The sequence below is a fragment of the Protomyctophum parallelum genome (genome assembly GCF_964188405.1).
Source record: "Protomyctophum parallelum genome assembly, chromosome: 1".
NCBI lineage: Eukaryota > Metazoa > Chordata > Actinopteri > Myctophiformes > Myctophidae > Protomyctophum > Protomyctophum parallelum.
The window spans coordinates 35,183,029-35,202,654 of record NC_139697.1 but is presented as its reverse complement, the minus strand read 5'-3'; the positions used below and the strand labels follow the sequence as shown (position 1 = coordinate 35,202,654).

The 19,626-nt window shown below is 43.3% G+C and overlaps 1 protein-coding gene across 2 annotated transcripts in view; it reads left to right on the top strand.

Annotated features, from left to right (window-relative positions):
* The window catches only part of eloa (elongin A), a 24,926-nt gene extending 5,300 nt beyond the window's left edge, over positions 1-19,626 (top strand). Inside the window, exons 1-13 of one of the 2 annotated variants that reach the window (XM_083764227.1) lie at positions 2,480-2,535; positions 2,720-2,880; positions 5,384-5,440; positions 6,574-6,686; positions 7,425-8,092; positions 8,821-9,194; positions 9,572-9,692; positions 10,190-10,342; positions 12,527-12,624; positions 15,267-15,447; positions 16,363-16,492; positions 16,965-17,143; positions 18,310-19,626. In XM_083764227.1, coding sequence (XP_083620353.1) covers positions 2,809-2,880; positions 5,384-5,440; positions 6,574-6,686; positions 7,425-8,092; positions 8,821-9,194; positions 9,572-9,692; positions 10,190-10,342; positions 12,527-12,624; positions 15,267-15,447; positions 16,363-16,492; positions 16,965-17,143; positions 18,310-18,371 — 2,208 coding nt within the window. In that variant the 5' untranslated portion in view covers positions 2,480-2,535; positions 2,720-2,808 and the 3' untranslated portion in view covers positions 18,372-19,626. Of the gene's footprint in view, positions 1-2,479; positions 2,536-2,719; positions 2,881-5,383; positions 5,441-6,573; positions 6,687-7,424; positions 8,093-8,820; positions 9,195-9,571; positions 9,693-10,189; positions 10,343-12,526; positions 12,625-15,266; positions 15,448-16,362; positions 16,493-16,964; positions 17,144-18,309 lie in introns of those variants that run through there. The other variant, XM_083764228.1, reaches the window with a different exon arrangement.

The following is a 19,626-nucleotide window of genomic DNA, read 5'->3' as shown; positions in this document are numbered from 1 at the left end:
GCTGTAGTGAAGGCAATAGTGACCTTAACGTTTGACCTCTGACCACCAAATTCAAATCACTTCATCCTTCAGTCCAAATGGATGTTCACTAGGTCGGGAGTCCTTGGGACATTCAGACGGGCATAATATAGATGTTTTCTACAACCACGGGTTTCGCAGGCATACAATTCATTACTTTTATTACTTTTTTTAAGGAAGCCCTCTAATGAACTTGATGAGGCTTTGAAAGCTAGTTAACCACATTTAGCTGATTGACTCATCAATGGCCCGACTCATCAGTAGGCTCTCTTTACTCTTAAAAAAAAATACACACACACACACACACACACACACACACACACACACACACACACACACACACACACACACACACACACACACACACACACACACACACACACACACACACACACACACATACACATACATACATATACTCTTAAAAACAATATGATAGACAATTATAAAGCCTCAAACAGATCACAGAATGTATTCAAACCAAGAAGTGGTGCTGGCGCTGTGATCACACCTATAGCTGCCCAGTGTGATCCCAGGAAGCCATGTACTGTAGCCTGTGCATTGGCAAACACCTTGAAGTCCTGCTTGAGGCGAACAGCGAGACTCAGACAGAGACACCCAGAGATGAGTGCTGTCTGGTGAACACCACTGCCGAGGTGCTGTACCTTGACAAGCCAGTTGACGGGAAAAGAGTCCTACTCAAAGTAGTTTGAGTTATATTGCACGATGGTGACCGCGTTCCCTCGACACGTATGCCCTTCTTGATGATGGGTCAGAACGCACAATGCTTCTTGAGCAATCGTATCCTGTATCTAGCCTCAAAACCAAATACAGACACTTGGCTAGACTTCCGCAGTTTCCCCACCTAATCACACCAATCGAGCAAGTGAGGTTAGGGCCTCCAGGTGTGCCAGCAGCCATTTGCACAAGACAATGTATGTTGACTATAACAGAGCCCCAGAACACAGAGCTCATGAGAAGTATGGCGAAACACTGGCAGGAGGCCGCCAAGATACAATGCCCCAGAGACCCAGAGTGTGCCACTGCCGCAGCAACGATGTCATGAGAGGCAAGTCTCCTCCAAAAACACTGTGCCTGAAAGGGACGAGTCAAAGGTCAGAAAAGCCTACCTCCTGTAATGTCCTGTCAGTAGCAACTCAACCTGCACCTTAAATAGACCCTCACTCCATGACTACCATGGTCAGTGGTCACAGGACAAATGTAAATAGTACCACTGTATTCCTCATCCTTGACAATGTAGGATTAGTTACCAGAATCAAGATCCTATTTGGTCTAGAACCTGAACAAAGAGAATCTCTTTGACCTGAATTGGTAAAATAACAGCAGGTGGTGGCCATTTTAGAAAATGGCTGCGATGGTTACCACGGGACACATCTGTGATGGCCCCATAGTCAACAATGTTCCCTATGGCATGCTCCAACTGTGTGCCAAATTTCATGCTTTTATCATAAAATGCACAATTCCATCAAAATACTGCACATAGATGCTGGACTACTTGCTATTTTTGTGGATATTCACTGTGGCTCAGGAGGTAGAGCAGGTCGTCCAATGATCACTGGGTCCCGGCTCCTCCTGTCCACATGTCGAAGTGTCCTTGGGCAAGACACTGAACACTACATTGCCTCCAATGAGTCGGTCGGTGTAAGCTTGCCACCATTGGTGTGTGAATGTGGTAAGTGAGGACGCTGGCGTCGACTGTTCGCCGCTTCACCTCCCAATGTAGCCCAAACATTTACCCAATGTATGAATGAATGAACCATTGTAAAGTGCTTTGAGCACTTGGAAAAGCGCTATAAAAATGCAATTCATTATAATAGGGGGGGGGGGGGGGGGATATTATGTGTATTATGGTCTAAGTACCAAATGCTACTCCTGATTGTGAATCCATACATATCTCATGTGTTCAGATTGGATAATTCAATCAAAAGTTAACATAATGGTATAGGGCTAATGGGGGGTACGCCCCCTAGAGGCCAATTTATTTTATCTGGCTGATTGCCACTCGAACCAAAATGGTTCTATAGATCTCACTTTCAAATTAGTAGTGAAAGTGAAACTTTTACATGAGTTGTAAATGACAACTACATTTTACATGGAGACGAAACCCCACTACAATGCCAGTTGAGGAAGTCTGCCATAGTACTGAGAGGTACTGGCTGGCAGTGGCTGGCCCCTAATGTGTGTGTATAGGGGAGGGTAATGTGGTCTCATTTTTAACTGGGTCAGAGGGCTAAGAAAGTGAGAAACCTGTAGCCTATGTCAGATGAACTTTTCTTTTCATGATTAAATTATAGCATTGTTTAATCAACGACGAGTCAACAGGTCAGTCAGTGGTTTGGTCTTGGGTCTGTGTTGGGCCGGGCGTATGTGTGTGAGCCTGAGGGGAGGGCAGAGTTACGGTATAATATATGGGGGGAGGGTGATTGGGACGACAGGGGTCAGACTCAAGCAGGCCCAGGGGTCCAGACTATTCTGCTGTGCTGAGCTGCTCTAGGGGTAGGCTAGAAATGTAGAGTCTACATCAATTTATTTTCGAAATGCAATCTGGGCTACTTACTTAAAAAGTGGACATTTCAAAATAGCAACGTTGCATTTTCCCCAGATACTCATATATCTATATAGTTGTCCCTTTTTGTCAGCTGTTGCATGACGTAGTTCCGTCAATCTGATCTGTCACCAGGCAGGAGGAAGGAGGACCAGGCCAGCGCTCCCGTTTGCTTCACAGATGAAGCCGTTTCCGGGCACAGGGTACCACCAGCGGCAGTAAACATGGCGGAGGAGCTGCAGGACACCGTGGAGAGACTCCAGTCTCGGCTTCTGGAGAACCTGGAGCCCCGCAAGGTAACGACCAAACCGTTGTTGTGAGGGCCGGGGGACTTGCCTGGGCTGGAAGCGAGTGGGTCCCCGGGCCTGCCTGGCGCTGTCGCGTGAGCAGTGGTATTGGTGGTAGTTTCGTGGAAGATCTCCGTTTTATTTTTTTTAAGATCACGTCACCGTTATACCGTAAATAATGTGGTCTTTTAAACTTGTTTGTAACAATGACGGACTTATAACCCCCGGCCACTGGGCCTATCAACTTTAGTCTTCAATCAAACGTCGTAACATCAATATTTGTCAAGCAAAGGCACTTGTGTTATCTGTTAGCCGTCCTACTGCTAACGTTGGTGCAGAAGTACAACGATAGTGAACATTGTGGTCTGTGATGAGCACTGAGCAGACCGGAGGCAGATTGCTAGCCGAGTAGGCCCCAATCATTCATTACAGTGGAACCCCACTGGGGTCTGTGCACTACTCTGCACTTCATTGTTTTCAAGGAAATGCAAGATTTATAAACAGCCAAATGTCTTTACTCTTTTCATTAATCTACTGAAATGGCATTGTTGATACAAACTAAGCAAATATAGGATATCGTACTGCTACTTACTACTACTGCTGCTGCTGCTACTACTACTAGTGAATACTAGCCTACTACTAGAACTACTGCTGCTACTACTCTTTTGTCAGCCTCGGACCCCTCACTCACAGACCGACCCCCTGCCACGACATCAGTTTGAATGACGCCATGACTGTGCGCAATTTATTTTTTTAATCTGAACTGTGAGTCATCATCAAGCATGACTAATGCTATCTAGAGCAACAATCATCAATGAGCAGAATGCCCAATCGATTCTTGGATGTCAGTGTTATCTTCACTTGAAGTGATAAGAGTTATTAACCTTGGAATCAAACTGAGTTTGCATTCTATTTTTGTAACTTGTGTACTTGTGTTATGATTTGCTTTACTGTGATTTAATCATTTTAACAAGTAGGGCCTATTGTTAGTAGTAGAAATTGTCATTTCAATTTTGAGGTGCAGCGCACAATAAATGATACAATTTAGCTTTCTAAGGTTTCTACCATTAACTTTAAGACCATGTTGACTGTTGACTTTGAGTAGTGTAGAAAACTTGACTGTCAACTCTCACACGGGCAGATGCAATGATACAGTCTACCCTTCATTTTCAATGGAAGCCAGCGACATGAATATACAAAGATACATACAATGTTTGTAGCTGCTGCAGAAGCTACAACAGCTAGCCTACAAAGCTACAAACAAGAAATTATCATATTCAGTCATATTATCACCAGCTGCTGCATGCAGATGATGGGTTGTTGCTTGCTGTTGTCAATTTCCACATGCCTAGTGTCGGAGCGTTGCATAGTGTAGTGTTGTGACTGTGGTGTTCATGCCGCTGCTTGCTGTCCCATAGCCCCTTTTGTGACCCTCGGCTACCTTTTTCTGAATTTTGGACGCCGGTACCCTAGGGTCCCTCGTAGGTTATTCCACTCTCCATAGGACGCAGCTTTACCTACTGTCTGTTCACGGAGACCCGCGGGGTCGCTTGAGCGTTGAGATGTTTCAGCGATGCATCCAACAGCAGTAGGAGACCACGAGAAACGTGTGCGAAGCGGCGCTAATAGGCGTTGCCGTTAAGTAATTTTTTATCTTTTTTTGAAATTTTGGCTTCTCTGAAATTCTCACTTCCCATATCCCGCCTCCCGCACCGCGACTGGCTAGCTGCACGCCCTAGTTACTGCCTCTGATTGGCCGACCGCGTACATGCAGGATGTTTTTAATGCTGTTCTGTTTTGGGATGTGGGATATGGGAAGTCCCATTGGCCAGAGGACTATGCCGTTCAGACCATAGACATATAAAGGTAGACGCCCTTTCCGGCTCTGGAGCGTATGTGCTCAAGGGAGGGCAAAACTTTCCCGAGATTCCTTGCAAAGCACCACGGAAGCATGAACTTGCGTCACAGAGCGCATGTTCGGGTCTGATAAGTCCCGGAAAAGATGCGCTGTAATTGGCCAGTAATCACTGACAGCGTGACGTAACGTGCCTTCCACACTTCCGGTGTACTTCCTCCCACAGTGTAAATTCTTCCGCCCCTCCTTCAACACACATCACTCCAACAAACATGCGGCCAATGAGGCATCTATTTTTTTTTTGTTTTGGTTCAGACGATGGGTTTTTGCTTGCGCAGCCAATCCTGAAGAAGTGTCTGGTAGCCTAGAGACTAGCCAACCAATCGGGACTAGGGTTAGGCAAAGGGACTAGGTCTTGCATCCTCATGGGTCCTCTCCTCATAGCCATACTGAGAGGATATAGACCAGCTTGCAGCTGGTAAAAAGTTGAGGTTTCAACTTCAGCTACAAAGATAGAAAGACGCTATGTAGCTTTGCAACTTTGTATCTGCATCTGCCAGTGTGAATACAGATCTGAAATTTGTAGTGGTAGAGTTGCATGTGCAGGATTATTGGTGTATGCCTTAACCATTTTTATTTCTTCTTTTTCCGTATCAGTTAGTGAAGACTCTGAAGAGGCTGGGAGAACTTCCTATAACTGTAGATATACTTGTGGTAAATATATATTTTTAACTACAGTACACAAGTGTTTTTTGGGATGAGTTCGTGTAACAGAGCTAGTGTCATGAACTGAACATACTAATGATCTTCAAGCTCAGGAAAAGGGAGGCTGCTTGTAAGGTTAAATTGGGGATGTTTCATTGAATTAGACCCAGGCATTAAATGAAGCAGTACGCCACATCCTATTGTCCTCATTCTGGGATAAGAAAATATCCACTATCCTATTGCCTATGTACTAGGCTGTAAATGTACACTAAATTCTTAAGTCATTTTTCCAGTAGCAGGATAACAAGAACTGATGTCCTGGTCAGTGTTGTCACAAGCAAAGTTTAAAGCATGCTTCCATCTTTTTATGAGGAGGTAATATAGCACTAATGCAACCGCAGAGCCCTTGCTACATGTACTCACTGAGATATTTAGTGCACTTACCTCTAAACCATTAGATGAGTTAACTGTTGCACATTTCAAATATACACAGTGCCATACAAGCACACTGAACAGACTAGCTGTAAAAGGTAAAATGAAGGTCTCAGGTTATCGTACAATACCAATGCAAACATTGACTTTACGAGAGGGGGCTTAAAATGGTCAACTTTCAGACATGTACAGTGTATGTGTGAAATGTGAAACAGGATTTTGGAGGAAAAAAAGCATGCATGCCCACTGGTTAGTCTGGATATGTTTATTTTTTATTTTTTTTACAACTGTAGAAGTAAATTGAGAAATACAAAGAGTATAAACAAATACAAAAAACTAAAACAATACACACGGATATTTACATGTTTAATAGAGGGTATGCGCATGCATAAAGTGAATGGCAGATCGAGTGGCAAAGCGAGTGGCAATGTGTATGACAAAGTGAATTTAATGTTGTTTAAAGTCATTTAATGGAATCAAATAGGACTTTTCTGTTTGGATGTATGAGCTGTCGATGCCAGAAAGTAGTTTTTTGCCACTCAGTAGGCGTTCCTGCATAACTTCTTGGTATGATGATGTCACACGCATACCCTCTATAAAACAAAACAAGGCTATGAACCCTGATAGATAAAACGTATATTCTCTAATCTAATATTAATAATCACTACTACAGTACTGCTAACCACTACTTTCTCTTTGTGGTCTTGTAGGAAACGGGTGTAGGGAAAACGGTGAATTCTTTTAGAAAGCATGAACTTGCTGGCGGAGCTGCGAAAGATCTTGTAGCCAAATGGAAGGAGCTGGTTCCTCAGTCAGCCGACAGGTAATTTAAATTATTTGTTAACACTTTTGACAAACTGTTATGCAGACTCCAGAGTGCCATGGAATCGATTGTTCATCATTAGATGAACGATCGATCCCATGACACTTTTTTCCATGAAAAAAATGTGGTTGGTGTTTGTGACACCTGGTGAACACGGCTAACAGGATTCCTCAAATTTATCGTAATGCCAAAGTATTGCGGATTTTACACACAGCGCGCATCTTATCCAGTTAACCCATTCTGACCTGAGATCAGATTATAAAAATGTCTTCTACATCCTGACAGTTTTAAAGCATAACATGATGCTAACACCAAAATGGGTTCCCGCCCAGAATGGGTTAATGTCATAAGATCAGTAATGTGCCTGGATGTCTGCTTAGTGCTTTTATATTTCAAACTATTGGGTGTATTGTTTTCAATCTCTTGCTGCTGATCTCTGTCTCCCTCAGCCATATCTCTGGTAATGTGATAGTAGGACTGCAGGTGAAAAAGGTGCACAATGTTATGATCCAGGTATTTAGGAAATGATAATTGGAAATTTGGAATTATGTGACATACATTGAGGATCCCAAAATTATGACTAAAACCTTGGGAAACAACATTTAATAGGCTGTATTTGCACAAACGATCTATATGGTGCCTCTTCCTAATCATTGAGACAAATCACTTAATGCTATTGAGGTGGTGGTCACTGTACAGGGTTATCCTTTGATTAATTGCATAATGTTGCTGTCACAGATCCAGTAAAAGCCATGCCAAAGAGGCAACACGGTCACATGCACACTCTCGGGGCTCTGAGGCAAACTACGGTCACAGGCTTCCTCGGGATCCTTCTCCTGGGGAGGAGCACTCATACAGGGTAGAGGAGGATGACCGGGAACAGGAGGAGGAGAATGCTGAGATGGAGGAGGAGGAGGAGGAGGAGGAGAGAGGCTACCACACCAACTACTCGCCCTCACCACCACAGCAACAGCATTATAGCCCCCCGCGGCTGGCCCATGGCAGCGGACTGAGAGGAGGCTACCAGTCTGAGGGCTACGAGAGTCCTGAGCCCGAGCCTGAGCCTGAGCCCAGCCCGCCGCCTCGCAAAGAGGCACGCCATCACGTAAAGCCACACAAAGAGCCCAGCAAGAACCACCATCAACACAGTTCCCATGGTGACCACAGCAAGGAAAAGGAGAGGCTCAAGGATGAAGACAGGCGGCAACGCCACACACAGACACAGAGTGGCGATCGTGGTGGTGGCAGTTGTGACAGTGGGAAGGGCGAGGGGAAGAAGCGCAGCGCAGATGTAGAGCTGCACCACGGTGGATTGCACAAGGCTGCCAAGCACAGTCGGCACTCGACACAACACGATGGCAAGAAGGAGAGGGACAAAGAGGAGAAGAAGAAAGGAGGAAGTGATGGTGAGTGTTGCGTTATTCTGTGGCATGTGTTTGAGTAAGCTGGGTGAATCCATGTATTCAAAAAAATACTGCTATTGGCCCAAAAAAGATACCTGAAATTATGAGAATTTTGATCCATTGTGCACAGTCCTTTGATTTTAAGTGTAAGCTTTTACTTTTCTTGAAACTACCCTAGTATACTGTATACTAGAATAGTCTTTACAGGCACATGACCAGGCCACTTAAAATCTCTTTCCGTCTTCCGGTACAGCATGAGGGAGTGGATCAGATAACACATACAGTAATGATGAAATACAGGCAACTGGATGTAGCTTAGTTATTTATGTATGTATGCAGGGACATTTGTGCACACACAGGACAGGATGCAAAGATTGTGGTTAATCCTGAATAATTGAAGGATTGAGATTTTCAGATTTTCATTACATGCAGACAACTTTAATGACTGTTATTCTTTGCTGAGAAAGTCGGCAGGAGTGGCCTTTCTGTATAGAGCTTGTATGTTCTCCATTGCATTGGTTGCTCGTTGCTGTAGATGGGATGGGTCAAATAAATGCAGTTTGTTTGTAATGCCAGTGGGAGATTGAAACCATTTTGTAAACGTTTACTTCTATAAAATCAACTAGTCTGCTCCTCCCTGTGATTCAGAGATATTGCGTCACGTGACTTCCACTCGATCTATTAGTTACTGATCCCTCTGCCTCCCATAACATCCCTCTGTGTATAACCAGGGCGACCACGGGTCGCACCAAAGGACTCTCCAGCGGTCGCACCAAAGGACTCTCCAGCCAAGGACTCTCCGCCTCCGGCCAAGATGGAAGACTTTGATGAATTTGAGACTCCCACCATGTCATTCGAGTCCTTCCTCACGTACGATGCCCCCGCGGTCATCAAGAAAAAGAAAAAGTCATCGTCTTCGTCGTCATCATCACACTGTCGGCCATCTCACGCCTCGTCCTCTTCCCATCATGTGCGTGCCCCTCCCCCTGCAGCCTCCTCTTCCTCGTCTTCATCCTCCAAAGCTAGCAAGGCCAATGGGACTAAGACCAGTAAGAAAGGGGAGTCGGCATCTGCTTCGACCCCGCCATCAGAGAAACGCAAGAGGGTGAGTACAGGAAGCACAGGGTGGTGCCTCAAGGCGATTTCTACCACAATACATGACATTGCTTCAAAAGCAATGTCATGTATTGTGTTCAAAGCTTTGGCCATATATCATACATAAACAATTTTCCTGTTTGGCTTTATTTTTAGATACTACATTAGTTAAAATCTTCAGTCATTAAAATATTACCCAACTCGGCCTGGGCCGTGGCTCAGCAGTCCAGGCACCTTGGCTGGTAATCAAGTCTGGCAGTATGCCGTGGGTTCGACTCCCGATCCCGCCGGCCTTTACTGCATGTCATCCCCCCCAACGAAAGCATGATGCCATCTTGACTTCCAAGTCACAAAATCAACGCATTGTAAATATATCTGTCTCTTCAGGTGGTTGAAGCTGTTCCAAGTCTTCCAACTCTCCCTGACATCCCATTGCCAGCAATCCAGCCCAACTACAGACCTCTACCCTCCATCGAACTAACACCACTGTCGCCACCAAGGCGTAAAGGTACTGTTCTAACAGAGAGAGAGAGTGCCCATTTCAGGTTGTGTGTCTGCCTCAGTGTGTAAGAGTTGTCTCTATTATCACATTCTATTCAGTCTCTACAGTTTTAAAAGCTTTGTGGCAGAGATGAGGCTTTGCTTTTTGGAATTATTAAACCATTTTCTACAGTGTTTCATGACCGCCTAGAATGATTGATATCCTGTTTATTACTTAGTACTTGGCAGCTTGGAGGCCTTTATTAGCTTGTGCTAGTCACACTATGTGAGGAAGGGCAATTTCGACTCTTAGTCAAATCTGCTAATATCTCTTCACAAAGTGGGTTTACCTGTATGTCAGCTTTTCAATAGATAAACATATGAATGACATGTATGGGAAGCAAACTTTTTGTTTCAAAACCAGTTTCTCCTGCAAGCGTCAGCATTTGTATAACCCCGTCCAAACGTACTTTCTCTTCCTCTCCTGCACTCTGCTCCATTTCTGTCTCTTTTGTTTTGTTTCAGTTCCTGTGTCCAATGATGAGGAGGATCCAGGCTTCACTGGGAAACGGTTTCACTCCAAGATGGCGGTCTACTCGGGAGCTAAGACCGCCTACTTGCCCAAGATGATGAGTCTGTATGAGCAGTGCATCCGTGTGCTGCAGAACAATATCGACTGTGAGTCCAATCTCCATCACTGACTGGTTCTGGTTAGGGCATTAACCAAACGTGATTTTTGATAGTCGACTCGAATACCATCAAAATCGATTTATAGTCGATTAGTCAGTGGTAAAATATGATATTTATTCCATCCAATCAAGCATTAAAACATTGTGTTCTGAAACAGCCAGCGAGTGGAGCAAAACAGAGCCGGTGAATGCAGGCCGAGTGGAATAGTACTAAGAGAGTGGCGACACCTATGGGCTATACAGTAGTTCCAAACATTGGAACTATCCCATTGAGATAGAATGAGCACTTCCGCATTCCATTGTTACAGTGGGAGTCAACACGAGTGTCGCCACTCTCTTACTAGATTACGCTGAATGCCGCTCTGATTGGCCGAAATTAGCTCAGCTGTTTCAAGTCAAAGTTGCAAGTCCACAATGACTCACGGATGGACGCGTTGTGAGCTTGTTGATCTGCTATTTTTGATGCGCAAGACCGTTCTACGGAGCAGCATAGCATGTTACGTTGTTCACAATGTTTGGAGAGCGGGGAGGAGAAGGAGGAATGAACCATGCGATGTTTTTCATACAACCCTAAATGTTCAACAACAAGTTACAACCACAGTTCCTTTGGTTTTTAGAAGGAGCTACAAGCTAGGAGGAGGTTATGATTACATACTAGGTTTGCTAGCTAGCAGGCTGCCAGGCTATGAAGATGATCAACTACCGTAATTTCTGGACTATAAGCCGCACCTGAATATAAGCCGCACCAGCCAAATTTAGGGAAAATCCCATATACAAGCCGCACCGGACTATAAGCCGCACCGGACTATAAGCCGCAGCTACGTTAGCTCAGAGCCTGAGATGGCTCTGCGTTAGCTGTAAAAATCCATAGATTAGCCACACCGTTGTATAAGCCGCAGGGTTCAAATCATGGGTAAAAAGCCGCGGCTTATAGTCCGGAAATTACGGTACTTAATTTCATCGCGACTATTATAACTATGATCGTGCGGCATAGCGGTTTGTTTTTTTGTTGGATAAGGGTGAAGAAACATGCAATCACGGCAAGAGCTACTGTAGTTTGACTGTCACCAAACTGGATAATATTGGGCAGAGTGAGGAGTAACTCCTATACTTTACTGTAGCGGACGACACGACGACACGTCTCCAATCTAACTTGTTGAACAAACTACAGTAATAAACTCACCAATAGTAAAAGTATTTACACACTGTAGTTGTCCCCATTGAGCGTATGAGCCTATGAGGCATATCACATTATGCTTTTCCCAAAGAAACTGTCTTGAATGCTGCTAGTGCCACCACCAGTCCGCCGCTCCTACACGAGTGAGGGTGACGGCAAAACCCACGTACAGTAGGCTTGTATATGATATGAAAACAATCAGCCAGGAATGGATTAGTACTGAAGTTGGCAAACTACCAACAAAACAGAGCTCACAGCTGCAAAAAGAAAAGAAAATCATAATCATAAAAAATATAAAAAATAATATTAGCGAATACTCGGATGTCAATTAACAGTGTCGACTAGTGTTTTGCTAGTCGACTATTCGATTATTATGTTAATGCCCTAGTTCTGGTTGTTTCTCTCTCTTCCCCTCTCTTTCACTACTTCTCTTCTTCCCTTGCCTTGGGGACCGGCGGACCGCAGGCGTTTTGTTACAAAAAATATATATAAATGCCTGGGCAAACGTGACGTCAGTGTTCTTCGATGTGTTCTACCGAGGATGAGTGGGGGTGGGCGCACAGATTGGTGAATGAATAGTTTCCACCAAATTTTTATCCGCCTCCTTTTTGGGTTTATGATCCGGTCGGGAGTGGGTGATGTCACTACGTCATGTTGTAGTCATTGTTTTATAGTCATGAACCATCAATCTGGAACTTCCTTTTCCCTCATACCGAGTTTTCTCAATAGAAGCCCCAGGCTACGAGAGCTTTTATTATTCTTCCGGTTTGAAATAACAGATTTTTCAACTGGTGTGACATGCATTTATTTTCTTGTTTCAGTTGAAAAAGTTCTTGCTTTCATATGTGACAAAGTATACTGTACATTAGGCTTAAGAATGCGAATGGGAAATGTGAATGCCTATCCTGGTAGCCTTTTTATTTTTTCTATGTATGCTGTAAGCAAAAGTGTAATTGATCAAGCTATGCTCTGTGTTAATCAATATATCAATTTCAGCTATTGATGAAGTGGGTGGGGTCCCCTTTGAGATCCTAGAGCGTGTTTTGGAGAGGTGCACTCCAGAGCAGCTGTATCGCATTGAGCAGTGCAATCAGGTAACACACATTTTATATAAGTCTAATTGAGTGGTGCAACCACTCCTAGAACCAGCAATGTCCGTCCGTCCCTATGTCTGTATGTGTGTTTAGGGTACCAACAGGAGGCGCTGTTGTACCACTCACTTTTGTTTTATGAGTGTGCAAGTCCAAGACACGGTCATTATTGTCTCCACCAGGCCGAAGGCATGTGGGGAGAGTATGTTTTGCACTCCGTCCGTCCGTGTGTCCGTCCGTCCGTGTGTGTGTCCGTCCGTGTGTCCGTCCGTCCGTGTGTCCGTGAGCAGCTAATCTCGGCCACCAAATTTTGCACACACACTCCCTGGATGCCAACGATGAACCTCTGCCCCAAACTTTCCAGAACGGCCTGTTATAGCGCCACCAGGAGGCCGCTTTGTGCAAAACAAGTTTTTGCACAGTACACCTACAGATTTTGTCCAAACATCACGCAAATTGGTACACAGTCTCTCTAGAGCCATTCAACGAAACCCGTTTCTCAAACTCCATCCTGATTGTTTAAGATTGGCTTCCAAAGTTCACAGGAGTGCTCAGTTTCAAACAAAATGCTGCAAATCATGAACACATCGCGTGATTTCCGTGAAATTGTGCACCCACATTCCCACTAGGCCGAGGACGAAATGCCACATGAACAATTTCAACTCAGACTCAAGGTGGCGCTATAACTGGCCGAAAAGTGTTTTTACCTCTAACTGCACGGATCTGTGGATAACTTTGTATGCCAACTCCCTAGAGGCCAAGGAAAAACCTTTGCCTGGAATTTTTCACATCTGCTCTTTATAGCGCCACCAGGAGGCCCACATATGTAAAACACATTTTCTATTATTACTCCTTCAGATTTTATCCAAATTTCACGCAAATCGGTATACACTATCTCCATAGTCATGTGATCAACACGGAGCGGCACCATTTCCCATCTTCCATCCTGATTGGCTAAGATTAGCTTCCAAAGCTCACACGATTCGTCCATTTCGAAAAAAGGCCACAAATCACAAACGGTGTGCAATTTCCGTTAAATTATACACGCACATTTTCACTAGGCCGAGGACGACATGCCACAATTTTTTCCTCAAAATCAGCCTCACGGTGGCGCTATAACAGGCCAATTCCTGTTTTTAGCTATAACTGCATCGATCTGTATACAACTTATGTATGCACACATGGAAAAACATTGTACCTGCATCCCTCCATCACGAACCTCCGGCGCAAATCTTCCTCAACAGCCTGTTATAGCGCCACCATGAGGCCACAACCTGACCTGCTCTGGTGGAGACCTGTGCCGATTGGCACTTTGTCTAGTTCAGTCTCAGTCTGGCACTGTGTTGAAACGGCAACTATGCTCGTGTCATGAGTGATATATGGAGCTCAGTGTGTCTCAGTAGCACAAAATAGCTGATGTAATAGGGCTCAAGTGGTAACTGGTTGCTTTTGGGCTTGTTTTCATAGACCTGGTCACTTGTTTCACTCACAGAATCTGGCAACCTCTCTGTATCCCACAACGAAAACAAAACGCAACTGGTAGCTTTTCTTTGGAGATAATCGATTGGTATAGGAACCGAGAGTTCACACTGTAGTTCACACTACACCAGTAGTCGGCCCTGAAACATGACGGGCAGAGTAGAGATCGACTCTACAGTGGAGCATATTTCCCCCTCATCACTACAACATGGATAGCGACGTATCCCGAGGTCGGCGACCGACCGAACATGCTCGGTTCTTCATTAACGGGTTCCGATGCGTCGGCTGCCGGCAAGCTCCCGACGCTTTCAAACTAGCCGACAGCCGACAGTCTGTGCTGTCTGGAGCTGCCAACATTATTCTCAAATTGCCATGGGACTTAATGATAATGGTAAACGGCAAACTGTCTTATGACAGTTTGCAATTTATTTTCTCTACCTTGAGTGTACATGCATGAAGCAAATTTGCCATCGATAAAATGGCAAAGCAAAAAGCGTGTTCAGTTCACCAGTGCCAGTTGTAATACTGGAGGATAATTAAAGGTGTGGTAGACTAGACAACTTTGGAGAATGTAGAACAAGCTAGTTTTTTACTGTTAAATTAGCCAACTATGCTACATAAATACTGTCTTGATACAAGCATTCTACCATGTTTGGTTTTGGCTATAATCAAACTAGATGTATAATGTTACATGGTAATAGTTAGATACTGTAGCAAAATAACACAAGTCCAGAAGAAATGGAGCAATCTGCATTGCAATGTTTCCCTCAGCTCTCGCCATCTATGTTCATTTTTGATTCATTGATCATATGATTTATTTTTGTTGGTTGCCTTGAACATGATGTAAAATACTGTTTATGCTCTCTTCTGGCCATTGTAAACAAAGTAATGTAAGGCAATGGCCTGTGTAGCACGTCCTGTTTAGTTCAAGTTCACTTAGCTCCCCTGTTTGAGAGATATTGGAAGAGGCAAGATTTTGGAAGGCCCAAATACATAATACATACATAATACAGTACTTTCTTAGATAATAATGTTGACTGGCTACTGTACCTGAAATAAGGTAACGACACAGCCACACAATGACATAGCAGTTTACATTAAAGTGATTGAGTGCCTGCGCAAAACATGCATTAGTGTCCCTCATCCTTTACATTTCTTTTTTTCAGTGTTTCATAGAGGAATCAGACGAGCTGTGGAGGCGCCATTGTCAGCGAGACTTTAAGCGTGCAGCGCCCCAGGAGTATGAGTCGTGGCGTGAGTTGTACCTGCGGCTGCATGACGAGCGAGAGGAGCGCCTGCGGATGCTCACTCAGAACATCAGCTCTGCACATGCCAACAAGCCCAAAGGTAGGAACGTATTTCTGGGATGTGAAAAGGGCATGAGGGGAGACAAGCAAACATGAATGTGCTGCAAGACTCTGTAATAATACCAATAATACCTGTAATTTGATTCAATTCACTCCTAGATTCAAAGTTTTACTTTAAAAGCTATCTCAATGCAGATCATTCTCCATATTCAGACCGCTGCCATCTTCCCAGCAAGGTGATACCTAGGTGACACTTCCCATACAGCCCATTCATCCAAACAGAAAAGTCCTCTCTAATTATATTAAACAAGGTCAAAATCACTACTGTAGGGAAAGCTTAAGTGTTTGTTTCATAAAAATCCACCATAGACATTTTATGAGCTACCTGTCAAGAAATTCCTTGCAGATGATATTTTTTCGAAGTAAGTGCTGGAGTCTGGAAGTGCTCGTTGACTATCACTCAACGGCCATGCGTACCACCTGTTTTGACTGCACATAATGCAGGAGGCAGCAGGAGGCTTTACTGATAACGAGCGCTTCCATACTCTTGATACTTAGAAAATAATCATCTGCAAAGAATTTCTTGACAGAAAGTAGCTCATAAAACGTCTATGTGGATTTTTATTAAACAGAAACTTTAAAGATTGAAAGAGGATAATTCAAGCTTTCCCTACAGCTGCAATGTTGGTGATTTTGATGTTGTTTAATATAATTATAGAGGACTTTTCTGTTTGGATGAATGGGCTGTCTATGGGAAGTGTCACCTTGCTGGCAAGATGGCTGCGGTCTGAATATGGAGAATTGCAGGATGTCATGAAATCAGAATTCCATAATGAAGGCATTTCACAGTAATCACTGTCTATTGATTTCTTGCACAAGTGTTTAATACACTTATTTCTATAATTTGACCATACCTCTGCTATATCATAAAAGTGAAAATGTTACTCCCTTATAGGAAGAACGGTCAAGATGGCATTTGTGAACTCCGTAGCTAAGCCTCCACGCGATGTCCGCCGGCGACAAGAGAAGTTTGGTACAACTTCAGGGTCCACAGCCAGCTCTACTGCAGCTTCTGCTCCTATTAAGTCAGTACACACACACACACACACACACTGCTACCTTAAGGCCAGGACATCATGTTTAGATTTTTTCCCCCTTTTTTGTCTTATTTATTTATTATGATTTTTGTTTTAAATGTATGTACAAATAAACTAAGGCCAATTTAGTATACTATAAATCTGGTAGGGTTCTGGACAGGGTGTCTCTGTCTAGAAGCTTACGGACACAGAGCAATCCTGGAATAAATTGTCGGGTGCAGTAGTGATCCCCTGTCAGACTGGCACATTGAATGGTACAAGACAAAGGAGATAGACTGGACATATCAACACAGGGCTAGGCCGCGGCACTACCAGTTTAAAGACCACACACACACACACACACACACACACACACACACACACCACACAACAATCAGTAGATATGTGTTATTTCATTGATTTGATGTCGTTGGATCTGTCCTACTCATGTACTAATTGTGTCCCCATTGCTGTTTTTCAGAGTAAGGCCTGCTGTGATGTACAGCTCTGTCTCTACTGAACCGGCTCCCTCGTCCTCTTCTTCCCAAAACAGTCCTCCTCACAGCTCCTCCCGCTCCTCCTTGGCACCCACTGGAGGAGCTGGACCTGGAGGCCCTGCCAGGCCTGCAGCACGTGTGGACAACAAGCCACAGGTCAAAAGTAAGTGGTACAGCATCAACCATATACACACGATCGCCATGTTGTGCTTATGTCATACTCGGAGGAAGGGAAATCCCACCTCAGAGTATGACATCATCTGTATGGGCAGTGGGCACTGCAATGGATCTGGTCTCTACTACTGCTGTCTCTGTTTTGAATTTTCATATTTTTGAGGGGAGCCAGCCCCTCTATATACAGGTTTAATGTTTGTTTTTAGTTAAAAATAACTTTTTTTTAAACACCATTGACAATGAACAGAAAATGTACGTCATCTTGTCCCTAACACAAACATTAAATGCCATTAACAATAAAGAGATAAATCATAAATCACACCCGTGTGAAGTGAGGGGCGCTCTTATCATCTTACAACATCGAGGAGGGAATTCGGTATAGCTTGGAGCTATACTTTATTCAATGGTCATCTAATCCATGTCTATTCACATGATGGTGATGTAATGATGATGTAAAACAAACGTGTCAAAACAAACATTAAATTCTCTTCATTGTCAATGGCGTTTTTAAAAAACAAACATTGAACTAAAAACAAACATTAAACCTGTATATAGGAGGGGCTAGCGCCCCTCAAAAAAAATGTATACATTTGTTTAAAATATCGTGAAAAATCGTATCGTGAACCTCATATCGTGATATGTATCGTATCATGAGTTGAGTGTATCGTTACATGCCTAGTGGGAACGCCTACTGGCAAAAAAATAAGCCTTGACAGCCTATACATCCAAACAGAACAGATCTGATTGCATTAAACGCTGTTACACTCACTTTATGCATACCAAAAATGGTGCTTACCACTAGCTTTCTTCACAAATGTCTTCATAAAGGTGTCTACAATCAAACTTTTCCCAACTCCCTTGGGAAACTTTGACAGCTGCTGAAAGGTGCCATTAACAACCAATATAACTTATATTGTAAAGATTTTTTTGCCTTATATTGGTTGATAATGTTACCCCAACTTTCACATCTGTGAAGAAAGCTAGCGGTGAGCTTTTTTGCAGATTTGCCACACATTTCGCACATTTTCTCTTATTAACACATAGAAAATTTGTATTAAGAAAAATGTACAGAGAAAGTGTACTAATTAAATTATGTTTTTAATTTGTCTGTCATTTCAACCATCTCATGGGTCATTTCTCTCTTGTCTCTTGTAGAAATTGCCCCAATGATGGCTAAAACTATCAAAAATTTCAAGAACAGATTCTCTCGCCGATAGAATGGGAGGAAATGAGACTGAATGTATTTTATGAATTTCAACTTCAACTTGGGAGCATCTACGTGTTTTTATTTTTTATTTAAGTACAGCAGAAGAGGAGAGCACTCGACAACATGGATTGGAAACTCAAATAAGTACTCAACATCAACTTACCTGGCCCATTCAACATATCAACCTCATTAAATAGAAGCCATTTTATCTCCAGGAATCAGCTTTTCAAGAGTGGAGAAAAAATGAATAACTCTGCTCTGATTACAGCATGTGTTTTCAGCATGCAAAGCTTGTGGATCTGTTACATCATGAAATGGTCTACTGGTCTGAGATTGTTATACCTGATTGCACACTGTGTCACGAACCGAAAATAACAGATCTACAACCTCACAAGGCCTCACAGCGTGATGTGTAGTGACTTCTGAGCTTGTAGATCTGCTATTTTCGGTGTGTGACAGGGCGCACAACTACGTATATGTTGCCCCTTAGGTTTTCAAATGGATAAGAGCTCTGAGTTTCAAACATTTTGCAGGGGAGATATGAAATGTACATACCTTGCACCTGATTCTGGAAACCCCCTGTATAATTATGGTTACACTGTTGTTTAGTTCTCGTTCTCCAATAGACTTGTGAAACAAACTTATTCTTTCATTTTAAAGGCCAGGATTTGTCTTTTGTTACTGTCCATCGTGACCTAATTATACACTACATTAGAAATATCCTTTGCACAAGAGTTGTAAGCTCTCTTTTAATAGTTTGTGCAGTGCTTGTCACCCAACACGTCAACTTGCTGGCTAGTGACTCCGCATTTTTAAAGAACACAATTGACTAGACGCATCAACCTGTTTTTAATCCCTGTGAATTTTTAAAAGGAACAATTATGTGACATGCATTACTGTAGCATCATAGGCTTATTTGATCTCCTCCCTATGCCGCCATCTCATGGTTTCCTACTGTGTTCATTTGTTGAACAATTTGTGCATCCCTACTTTCATCTGCTTCACTGTGATAAGTGACAAATGAGGTGACTGACTGCGTGAAACAGACAAATAAGGGACAAGGAGGAAGAATAGGACAAAGACGGAAAGTAATAGGACCCTTGCAGCCTCACTCCATAATGTTAATGAGATGTATTTATTTTCAACACTGGGACCTGGCACCCCAGTACTTGGGCCTGGAGAAAAAAAGGATCAAAAGAATAATTTTATTAGATTTTAATAAATGTTATATGGACATTTTTAATAAAACTGACTTTTTGCCCTCA